We start from the raw sequence: 12,443 nt of genomic DNA, 5'->3' as shown, positions 1-12,443 counted from the left end.
ATACACACACACATACGTTGATGTTGTTGATGGTCCGATTTTGTGATACCAATTAGTTTTTACGAAAATACTTTATTTATTTATATAAATAATTTTTTCATATAATTATTCAACTACAATATTTAATCTATTTTAAAAATTCAAAAATTCAAGTATCATCTTTCCAAATCACATATTTAATATTGTTACATTATCTATATCCAAATAATAATTAAAATTATAGCAAAATTTTATTAATCAACTCAATCTATTAACAATTATGATTTATATACATGATAATTATTATTTTACACATGATCGTGTTTGTGCCATTTATAAATACACACAAACTCTTGTCAGACGGTCTCACGGATCAATTTCGTGGGTCGAATATCTTATTTAGGTCATTCGTGAAAAAGTATTACTTTTATGCTAAGAGTATTACTTTTTATTGTGAATATCGGTAGGGTTGACCCGTCTCACATATGAAGATTCGTGAGATCGTCTTACACAAGACCTACTCTTATTAATATATAATAATTTATGCTTGAGGTTTTTGGTAAATTTATTATAAATAACTTACAAACTATCTTCTTGCAAGTTCTTCTAGGAACTTATAAATTAATATAGAATATTAATTTAATAAGTTGTTAAAATGTATAGATAAATATATTTTAAATACCTTAAAGATGTTGATGTGTGTGATATGAATAATGCTAAAGGTACAATCAAAATATCGTACAACGATATTTACAACAATTAAATCGTGAGATTTTGTTATTATATCGTGAGATTTGCATTGAATTTATCATGAGATGTTGATAAATGGAATTTTTGTATTGAATTTTTTGTGTTGTAAGAATTGTTGTACAAATTTGGTTGTACACGTAGCATTACTCGTGTGATATTGTAAGACTTTTTTATCATCATTGTACTTAATACTTACTAAAAAGGATATGTAACCATGATAAAATAATTGGTTTATTTTAAATGTATATTCATACATAAATTAGATTTGTATATTCATACATAAATTAGATTTGAAATATTATCATAAATTAGTTTTATGATATAAAAATATTAAATAAGTAATTCACTGAATAAAAACATAAATAATAAATCACATACCGTCTGAGTAAAAGCACACGAGAAAATACGAAATCAACAAGGAAAACTTGTTTTTAAATCTCTAAATTTAAATATAGGTTTTTGTTCAGTTCATATCAGAGAAAAATTATTTATGCACTGTATAACTCACACACAAAAATTCAGCATCCCCTGAGCCTTTTAAGGTGAAAATCGGTGCGAAATATTGAAATTATGATATTAATATATGATTTTTGAATACCTATTGTTTTAAATCTGGTACAAAAAATAAGATTTTTAATTTTAAAAAAAAATTGGAACAAATTTATTAACATTAATATTTACTACACTCGTTTGGGTACTCAAATATGATATATTAATATCATATATAAAACATTTGATACTCAAATATCATATATTAATACAACGATTTTCAATATTTTGTATCGATTTTCATTCGAAAAAATAAATCATTAAAAACAATACTTGTTATGCAAGTTTGAGTACTCAAAAATCATATATTAATATCAGATCTTAAACATATGATATTCAAATATCATATTTTCAATATTTTATACGGATTTTCAAATGAGAAAAAACATGTGAACCCAAGAACTGCAAAAACATATTTTTGCAGATCAAATATCACAAACACATTTTGACTAACGTTAAACCCAAGTTCGAGTTTGCTATCTTCCATATAATTGCTGGGAAGACAGACAGACTTGTACAGTTTTTAGCAATCGATACAATTTAAAGACAGAAGGCAGAACTCAATCCCAATTAGCCAACGCGACCTTAAGCTCGACTTCTCTGCTGAGCTAAGGCTCAAAGCAACCAATGCTTATGATGGAAGTGTTTCTGGTCCACTTCTGGTAGTCTATAGCTAGTTGAATCTAGATACTGGAACATTTGAGAGGATCATTTCATATCCATTTTCAACACCCAACACCCTCAGACGTGGTTATTTCAGGTCGTCGCATGCTAGACGGTTAAGAATCAAAGGATTGTTTCGGTAAAGAGAAAGCTTATAGTGAATAGTATTTGATACTATATACATTTTTCAGTTTCTTGACTGTACAAGGACGATCATCTCAAGAAAAACACGAGTAGGATAAGGAAAACAGACATGTACATACAATGTCATCTCAAGTCACATATTTCCAACCTCAGATTTGGATTAAAAACAATATTTGAACAATCCTCATATATGGGGGTACCGTTGGCTGGTTCCGCGTGGTTGTGAAATCCCTTCTCCTGGCATTCCTTGAGAACACGCATTCCATCAGGCTCGGACAACCTGAATACCCCAAATTTCCTGTTTGGTATATATTACATTGATTTAGATACAAACCAGGAGAAAACTCTAGGTGGGATTTAATGGTAACAGACAGTAGTAAAATGTAAAAGCTGCCAGATTTGGAGACCTTGACGTATCAGTTGGAGCCATGACAATGCCTACAGCTTCTGGTACCATCACCTTGAAACCAAGATTTAGCAACAGAAAATTAGGTGAAAATAGTGCAGGACTGCAGGTCACGAAATAAAATGAAGATCAGAAAATGTTGATAATTCTAATGCACATAATCAAAATTACAGGCAACTGTAGTGATCAAGCTACTTCATGTTGATCATATATTGATCAGTGAGCTACTAAAGCTATGAAAATGATAACATGATAAAACTAGATGCGACAGGTGATAATGTTAGTTGAAGATTCAAAGAAATGGCGATGAGTGCGATCACCTGGTAGATGTACTGGGTGTGCAGATCAACCGAAGACATGAAGCAGCTCTGGGAAGGATGTGTCTACAAAATCTTAAAAGAGTTGAATGAGCAAAAAACTAGATTTATAAACTCACACCCTTTAATCTGGAGAAATGTAAATTGCCGTATGCACGTCAACTTTTTACTCTCTCTAGTAGCAGTTTGACTTTGAATCGAACCTTTTCCGATAAACAATGGCAAGTTCGAGAAAGAAAAGTAGCAAAAACTTACATGGATCCATCCGATAGGGAGAAGGGATTCTTCATTTTGTATAGAATAAATCTCCACCTCGTTTACAGTCTGGCACTGTAAAGTAACAAGAAACTTAGTAAAAATTTAGGAAAGGCAACACACTGTGTTTAACAAAGCAACCAAGAAATAGTTTCACTCTTAAAGAGGAACCACATGGAAAAAAAAAAGAGGAACAACGTGAAAAACTTAAATTCTTACAGAATTGGAGGTAGACTCTTGTTTCGGAATTATTAGATTTGTCACATAAAAAGTTCCGGATTCCTGCATCGTCCATAGGCCATAGCATTTTTTTATATCATCTTTAAAAACCTCATCACTATCAAATTCACTGACATCTGGCAATCGCACTTTTGTTCAAAAATAAGGAATTTATAACTTACAAGAAAGGCGCCAAGAACTCCACATGTTTCAAGATTCTTGCTGGTGTTGTCACTTGCAAGGTCAAGAAAATCCTCCATCAAACGTGCTGACTGATAAAAGCTTACACATCAAGCGTTCATAGAATCATTAACTCATTAACTATGATTTATGAATTCCTGGATTTGATTCTCAGTTTAAAAGCATGATCATGCAACTTTTAGCTTACCACATGGATGTCCTTCAGATGTTTTGATGCTTCCGGTTGACTACTCGAAGAATAATGCGAGGGACCATCTACTGCATCAGCACCTGTGATCCGTGAAACTTCGGGAACGCCTGGGGGAGGCTGCAAAAATGAGATTCCGGGAGGCGGAAACGACTTCGTGACAGCACGCACGCCTTGAAAACCGAGTTCATCAGCCATGAAAATTCTAAAAAAAGTACACAGATCAATATTGGTAGCAGGAACTAGAAAAAATCACTTTAGTGTTGTATATGGTCAACTGCAATAATGTGCTGCAAGAACAATAACATCTAGAGGGGAATTGTCTTCAGAGCAATATCCAATTTAACTGGATTTTTACAAAGCAAAACAACCATTTTCGCAATTCTATTTTCAGCAGGATTACCAAAATGAAGTACCCATTGTTCATTCAAAGCTTAAGCGACTTATCGAACAAGAGTACCAAAACTCAGTCTACATAAATACCCCACATGATAACATAGCCCAAAATAGACCCATTATTCAGCAACACTCCAAAATCATCAGAGCCAACGATTTCTCGCTATATCGAATATTCAAGATCTCAGAAATGTGAAAAAAAGATCAAATTGATCTTTTATCCACACAAAAAAAAAAAAATCAAAACAGGGATCAAGCAAAAACATAATACAAGAATCACCAATTCAAGAATCAAAGATTTACCCAACAGCCGACACAATTCAAAACATGAAATTTTGCAAATCCAAACATCGGAAAGCCAATAAATCCATGCTCATCATCAGCAAAAAAAAAAGATAGTAATTTCAAGAAAGTTAAAAAAGACCCACCATTTCCATCTAAAAATGTGGGAGCAATAAGATTCAGAAGCCTTATCTTTCTTTTTGTCAGTGCGCTGCTTATATCACCTTTGATGATGCTTCGGACTTTGGCTGTTTATAATTTTATCAGCTGCCTTTTTCAAATAGCAAAACTTCCAATAATTTCAATCTTTATTTCAAACCATACTCGAATATTGATTTTTCTTGAATCACAACTTTTTATGAAATTGGATAAATTATCTTCCTTAAAAAAAGATAAATTCATGATGCCATTTGTGCAACATGATGGCAGGTTTAGTATTTTTTCTCGATGACAATCATGTCACGTACGTCTATCTAAAATAACACATGCCTTCCGCACAAACAACATATGCTGACTAACAATCATGTATAAATTTTACACACACACACACAGAGAGAGATATATATATATATATATATATTATGTTATCTATTTCTTTATTTGTATTAAGTTATCTATTACAACATAGGCATTTGGTGTCATCATCTAACATTTGAAATACTCAAAATTCCATTATTAAAATAAACAAATGCCATGTGTCCCATGTGATGTCAACTTTTGTAGCATATGACTTATTTTAGTAAATATATAGTTTAGTGGTTTCTCGATTTAGTAACTTTTGTGTCTAAATGATCCTTCATGACTCTTGACCACATGTTGGATATTTATCTATATGAAATTGAGAAAGAATGTGAAATTAGGCAAAGAGAAGGGAAAATTTATAGGAAAAGAAAGTAAAATTGGTCACCAATAGACTCAAACCAGGATGAATAATTGAAGTAATGAGTTACAAACATATCAATAACGCGAGACTAAATTCGATCCAAGACTATTTTGATAGGACACAAATAAGAGAGATTGAACAAAAAAAAACAACATATATATAAATAAAGCTGTAAAAATAGTTAGATCTGACACATCTCAACCGTCCATCGACCATCAAATGGGGTGGGTCAAGTTGGTCCTACCAACTTGACGGGTTGGAAAACCTCAACCGACCACGAGTTGTAGATTAGGCTTGCTAACCCGTCAAAATATAAAAAAAAAAACCAAACCATTACTGTCACGCCACGAGACCGGGGTTAGTCGACACCGGCGTTTCTCAACAATCACATAATCGTCAAACAACAAGCCTCGTAGTACAGTATATACCAAAACTAGTTTATTTCTCATAATCCTCAAAAGAATCGCCTTTACAACTTAAATACCAAAATAAACTAATTAAAATTTTTTAATAGTACGGAAGCGATAAACATAAACTAAGCTTTAAAATTTCTGGAATAACTTGAAATCTTTTACCATCCCCAAAATTGCTCTTGCTCCTCTTCATCCAATTGCTCTTCATTCTTATCTGGATGGGGAGAAAGTAAGGGGTGAGTATTTGGGAAATACTCAACAAGTGGGGGCCGTTCGAGACATATAACAACAAATACATATATTTGAATTCAAATTGTACATAAAATATCAAAACTTGAATCATAACGGATATTCATACTTCATATTCATGCACATCATCACATATCGTACTCGTATAACATACTCATATAGCACTGAAAGTCATCTCATGTCCATGGTTTCCTGATATATCAGTCTCCTATATGTTAATCCTCTCAGAAGTGAGGCCATGTCCAATATGTTAATCCTCTATGGAGTGAGGCCGTACAACGGTTACCATCCAACTGTATAAGGGTCATAGTTCGGAAATCATTTCCCATATCCAATCGAATTCTAACAGTGCTTTGAACATATAATTCGACAAATCTTGAAGAAAACATATTATGAACAAGGAATTATGCTCGAAAAAATTTTTAAAAACGAAATAATCCATACGCAACATATTTTAAAACAAGCCCACTTATGAAGAACAAGTTTGGCAAACAAAAACTCACTTACGAAAGAATATATACATAACAAAAGCGCACTTAAAAAGGAAAAGTGTGCAAATTATAATATAGCAAAAACACACTTACGAAGGACAAGTGTGCAAATTATAATATAGCAAAAACTCACTTACTTTAGATCTTGCTTGAAGAAAAAGTTGAAGGAACAAGCTGAAATTTTTCTTTCAAAAATCAGCCAATATTGCAGGCACGTTTGCTACCTAATGAACCGTTGGATCAAGCTCGAACTTGTACAACACGTTCCCAAGTATGTTATTTAAAATATGAACGGTGGAGATTGCGTTTGGGCTTTCTTTGTACCAGATCATGGACAATAAACCGTAAATATGTTGTTCCAGCGTAGAATCTGAGCAATATTGTTGAAACGACTATATCTTAAATACTAACCATTGGATTTGACTGAATTTTGGATATGTTGTTCAAAACATATGAAAGTATGTTTCGAACGGTGGAGATTGGATTATGATGCCTGGAGTGATGGGACGAAATTTCAGAACGTTGGCAGATTTTCGGTCTCTTGGAAGCACCTCGGGGGACGAAATCTCGAAAATTGGAGAGAGAGGAGCTCGAAATTTTGAGCTTGAAATGTATAAATTTTGAATGCATAGACCCTCTTATTTATAGGTGTGTGGATAAAAATCCTACCATAACCGAGTTGATACTTCTTCCATAATTCCAAGGATATTTCTTCCATATTTTATAACATGCCAAATTCGCAAAACTTGATTCCCAAACCATGCTTATTTACCAAAATTATCTTATCTCCTAAATCAATTATATATGTATATTTATTTATTCATCTCATACGTGTATCTATATAATCTCTTTATAAATCACAAGATACATATACATATACATATACATATACATATACATAGGTGTATAAATTATTTATATTGATAACTTCTTAATTAAATTCTTGAAGAGTTTAAAATAACTAAATCTTTGATAAATTAATACCATCTTAAGTACAACTAAATACATGATTTAGAATTTGCGGAGTTTTACAATATTTCTCTAGGTTATTAATAAATATATATCACATATATAAGTATTTGTTATCTCATTATTTAAATTCTTGATATGTTTATCTCAAAATTCTTATCTCCGAAAAATCAGGGTTTCACAATTACAAATAACACAAATCTGTCAAATTCATCAACAATCATAAACAAACCATTATAAATAATAAAAAGATTTAAAATTTTATCGACTATACATAAATCATATAATATTTCAAAACTAATATAATAACTTCCGAACGAGCCGCTAAAATGTTCATCCAATTTCAAAATTAACAGCTATGTACATGTTTGCTTGTATATATTAGTCAAGCTAGCAAATACATGTACGACAAGAAAGAAGCACAAAACTTATCATATTGTAATTCTATAGACATTTCATCAACATACATAAAAAAAAAAAAGTACAATAACCTCTAAAACTCTTAAATTTAAAATAAATGATTATATATTAACTGATTTAAATCGAAAACATATTTCCTAAAAATAACAACCACAAGATAAACAACGGTACAAAACGAGGTTCTAAAAAAACGAGGAATATGACGAGTCAAATTTCAAGTTTTACAAATTTAAGGCGAAATTAAATGAAAATTAACGTTTTTAGTTTAATTACAATTTTAGTTATATCAAGTGAGATTAAATAATACGTCAACATACAAAATTAAAAAATAAATGCTTAAAATTTCAAATTCTCAAAATAATAAAGTCACAAATTACAAATATCTATAGTTTTCTACAATTATATTGTATTAATAATGCTAATTGTCCATCTCCTTGGCAGATTCTAATTCAATATCATTCTATAATTATGCCACCTTCCGCGTACAAACTTTGGTTTTATTTCAGTGTTTTGAATTTATTTTATCAAATATTTATTATTTAAAAATTATTTTTATAAAAATATAAAAGTTTACTTAAAATTTTATCTGAGAAGATCGCGCTTTTTTTTGCGTTTCTTGTGGTCAATATTTGATTAATCGTTTTTTTTTCTTGCTTTTTTATATCAAATATTTGAAATATTTAAGCAAAAAATATATATTTGAACAATATTCAAATACTTCATTATAATTTTGTGTAAAATATATACAGTAGATTTGAAATTGAAATCAAATCTTCTAAAATCTGTCAAATCAATTTGACCCAGGGTAAATTAGTTGCACCAGAATTTAAATATAGTCAAATTTTTGAATATGTACAAAAAATACTTATCCACACGAATAAACATTAGCATTGTATTAAAATCATTACAGTGCATAATTGAATCATAACCAATTTGGTTTCTCGTGCAACACATTTGCTTTTTTTAATATTTAAAAATAATACCAATATGCAATATTTATCGTTAAATATATATATCTTGTAATGCACTCTGGTCACCAGAATTTCTTGTAACAATTCCATAATAACAAATTCAAAACTAAACAAAATGTTGCAAATGTATAATGAAAAACCATTTACATATACAGCCAATTGAAAGTTCCTAAACAATATCCAACACAGCTGAAAAGCAGAATATAACAAGCCACACAAGACCAGAGATTTAAAACATAGAAATCCAGAACCGGACAAACAGCGCTATCAAGATTTATGTCTTGTTAGCAATGTTGTTAGAGAGCCACTCCAGTCCTTCGTAAAGCCCCTCCCCAGAGGTAGCACAGGTGCTCTGAATATACCTGCACACAAAGATATAATATTAAGAAAACGCTGTGTGTATCGTACAATAACAGATGATCGACGCAACTAGATTAAGAGTGTTTTACCAGTGGCGCTGCCTGAGCGAGTGCAAGCCAAGCTTGTCGGTTATTTCAGCAGCATTCATTGCATTAGGAAGATCTTGTTTGTTAGCAAATACAAGTAACACTGCATCTCTCAGCTCGTCCTGAAGAAACGGGGCCAAATTTTGAGCAAAATGATCAGCAGGAGCTTTGACCAATAATTTGAAGGCAGAGTCGTAAAATCTTAGTAATTCAATTGGCTGAGATGAAACTGCTTCATGTAAAAAGTCCCACAAAAGGCAGATAGCAGCTATAGGGGCAGGGCCAAAGGATAAGACTTCTTTTGTACCCACACCTACCCCTTAGGGTAAACATCACCGTTGCAAGGGATCAAAAGTACATGTGTTCATTACAATGACTCATTTCATATTTTTCACTTAACTCTACCAGAAGGGAATTATCATACATTAAATTCATTGTACACAGAGATATTATATTAAAGAAAACGCTGCATGTATTGACAATAACAAATGATCAACGCGTGTTTTACCAGTGGCACTGCCTTGTAAAACAGTTACTCAACTAGTTAATCATGCACAGTACGCAGCATTGTTTTTCTAAGCCAACATCATAATGGCATTTGCAATGTGATGTATTTGAATGATAGTTCAAGTTTTATCCATAAAAATAACATTGCGTAAACAAACAAATACTGTGGATCTCTTTTATGTTCTCTAGAGTATTTAATATGTAGATAGATGACAAATAGAGGTAGATATGTTGAAAAAATCACCCGATTATTTCTACCCCAACCAATCACCATAAACATGAAGCATGAAATACAGCCATACGATTTGACAACATACTTCTGGTCAAGAAAACTATAGGAAAAGATGTCCCCCAAACGTTGATCTACTTCCTAACAGAATGCAGAGCCTCAGTCACCAACAGTTGTTTGGCGTTCCACTTTTTGGAAGTTGAAACAAACAGGGAAAAGAAAAAGATTGTCACCTCATTCAACATCCTATGCAGTTCATCCCTTGCCTCCACAACACGGTCTCTGTCATTGCTATCTACCACAAAAATGAGACCCTGGGTGTTTTGGAAGTAATGCCTCCACAATGGACGAATCTGTCAAATAAGTTTAAAAAAACAATAACTCTTTTGCCACTTCAAGCACAAATAGATTCATAATGGAACAGGATTTAATCAATCATCACGTGAGATAAAAATGGTCCGTGAAAGGAGAGCAAGTTAACAAGTGTTTTGTTTTAAACAATAAGTGATAAAAATAGAGAGGTAGACAAAAAACTAAAAACAAGTCTCACCTTGTCCTGACCTCCAACATCCCAAACAGTGAAGCTGATGTTCTTGTACTCGACAGTCTCCACGTTGAAACCTGAAAATGGAACGAGAGCCCCACAAAGGTAAAAACAAAAAAATCCAGCTTAAAACCAAAGGATAAAATGGAGATAAACTGAATAGGATCATGAAAACAGAGAGATACAGCATCATTCAAATTTCAGAATCAAGGGCCGTACCGATGGTAGGAATAGTAGTCACAATCTCCCCGAGCTTGAGCTTGTACAGAATGGTTGTCTTACCAGCAGCATCAAGACCAACCATCAGAATTCGCATCTCCTTCTTGGCAAAAAGCCGACTAAAAAGCTTAGTGAATGTCAGCCCCATTTTTTCTTTCTTTCCTTTGATCCCTAACAACCATCATGGCACAAATCGAATAAAAATAATAATAACACACAAAGATAGATATGCAAATGTTATTTCATGAATCAGGACAGTAAAAATAAATGTACAAGTCTGAGAAGGTGCTCTGTGATGTATGCAGAGAGAATAAATGATTTGTAGCAACATGACTCTTTTTGTATTCTTGTTACTTCCCCCTTTCCAATTAAACATCTAGACACTATGAAACATATGTATGCCTGACACCTTTGTCCATAACTAAAGGAAATCCACACGCGACGACAGACACAACCTTCTTAACGATTGGCATTGCATTCAAATTCACGTAAACTTTCAATCATCAAAACTACTTGGTCTTACATCGATTTCATTGAATCAATAATATATTATTTTAAATCACTAAGTATTGATGAAATTATTTCAAACTAGAAATGCGTGTGGAGCACCAATAATTTTTATTCCAGGCTACATAAATTAAAGGCCTACATCAGGTACATAATCGTATTCTCATACAGATAAAACTAAGAGAAATAATAAAACGCAAGAAACTTCCTGGGCTAAAGCTCACAAAAATCAAAACTTTCACCAGAAATTACGAGCCAAACCAGGCGTATCCATAATTTTCATCAGTAAACAAAAGGATTTTAGCTTCTCAAAACAATTAACCGAGATCCTCAAGGTAAAAACTTCAGATCTCAGATAAGATCGTAACAAAACCAAAATCTAAGACAGCCGGCCGCACATTCACAAAATCCACAAGAACATTAAGCCGATTCACACGAAACAATGCTTCATTTTTCCACCAATCCCTCCGCATCAGAACAAAAAACACCAAAATTCACCGAAAAAAAAACCTCGCAAATCGCAAGCCATACACCACAAATCCAAAAATTAATTAAATCAACAAAATACAAAACAAAAAAAAAAACCACATCAAACCGCGAATCCACCAAAATCAATAAAACAACTCGTACGCAATTCAGATTTTTACCTCACCGGAAGTACAGATCAGGCGAGGTGCTGGAGAGAGAACGTGGAGAAAGATAAACGGAGCTCCCTCAGAACAGCGCGAACAGAACGATAACTTCTCTCTGGAAGAATGAAATGGGTAGCCACTGGTCATTTATATTATTTCCTACCTCATTTTTATATTGTCCAAAACACCCCTAGATATTTCGTAGACTAACGGCGTTGCCTTTTAAGAATTAACCGTATGACATTGTTTTGGCGAATATAGACCATTGAATATTGTTCGCTCACGCTGGCGGGCGAGTTAGATGGCGACACGTCATTAATTTGATTTTATTAATTTGGTACTGATTTTCGGTAACAATTAAAATTTGTTCGATAGCAATTAATTATACTATTAATATGTAAAAAAAATCATCTGTCAAAATTTTGATTAAAATTCAGTAATCATGAGTTTTTTTTTCCCTGTAGCCCTGACACAAATTATAAATGGTGATTTTATTATTTTTGTTGAAAATGTGAAAAACATTTGTGTTGAAAATTATAACGTTGAATGTTGAAAATTAAGTAAAATTAGGTGTTGAATATTGAAAATTAGTGTGTGATGATGTATGTAAAGATG

At 32.4% G+C, this 12,443-nt stretch overlaps 2 protein-coding genes across 7 annotated transcripts; both read right to left on the bottom strand.

Annotated features, from left to right (window-relative positions):
- Window positions 1-2,081: 2,081 nt before the first annotated feature.
- Window positions 2,082-4,851, bottom strand: LOC140963734 (AMSH-like ubiquitin thioesterase 2). Of its 4 annotated transcripts, none has more exons than XM_073423114.1 (8): window positions 4,495-4,851; window positions 3,671-3,875; window positions 3,465-3,554; window positions 3,283-3,345; window positions 3,064-3,138; window positions 2,812-2,874; window positions 2,493-2,545; window positions 2,082-2,383 (listed from the first exon to the last, which is right to left on the bottom strand). In XM_073423114.1, the coding sequence occupies exons 2-8, from the start codon at window positions 3,866-3,868 to the stop codon at window positions 2,209-2,211; spliced, it is 717 nt and encodes a 238-aa protein (XP_073279215.1). In that variant the 5' UTR covers window positions 3,869-3,875; window positions 4,495-4,851; the 3' UTR covers window positions 2,082-2,208. The 4 variants fall into 4 exon arrangements, with proteins under 4 accessions (XP_073279215.1, XP_073279216.1, XP_073279213.1 ...); XM_073423115.1 differs by having other exon boundaries at window positions 3,671-3,844; XM_073423112.1 differs by lacking the exon at window positions 4,495-4,851 and adding an exon at window positions 4,370-4,488 and having other exon boundaries at window positions 3,671-3,844.
- Window positions 4,852-8,815: 3,964 nt separating this feature from the next.
- Window positions 8,816-11,981, bottom strand: LOC140964936 (ADP-ribosylation factor-like). Of its 3 annotated transcripts, none has more exons than XM_073424929.1 (6): window positions 11,844-11,981; window positions 10,690-10,860; window positions 10,477-10,547; window positions 10,160-10,279; window positions 9,194-9,312; window positions 8,816-9,106 (listed from the first exon to the last, which is right to left on the bottom strand). In XM_073424929.1, the coding sequence occupies exons 2-6, from the start codon at window positions 10,835-10,837 to the stop codon at window positions 9,019-9,021; spliced, it is 546 nt and encodes a 181-aa protein (XP_073281030.1). In that variant the 5' UTR covers window positions 10,838-10,860; window positions 11,844-11,981; the 3' UTR covers window positions 8,816-9,018. The 3 variants fall into 3 exon arrangements, with proteins under 3 accessions (XP_073281030.1, XP_073281029.1, XP_073281031.1); XM_073424928.1 differs by having other exon boundaries at window positions 11,849-11,974; XM_073424930.1 differs by having other exon boundaries at window positions 10,690-10,842; window positions 11,827-11,957.
- Window positions 11,982-12,443: the final 462 nt, after the last annotated feature.

Source organism: Primulina huaijiensis, chromosome 18 (assembly GCF_012295235.1).
Source record: "Primulina huaijiensis isolate GDHJ02 chromosome 18, ASM1229523v2, whole genome shotgun sequence".
Taxonomy (NCBI): Eukaryota; Viridiplantae; Streptophyta; class Magnoliopsida; order Lamiales; family Gesneriaceae; genus Primulina; species Primulina huaijiensis.
This window is presented reverse-complemented; position numbering and strand designations above follow the sequence as displayed.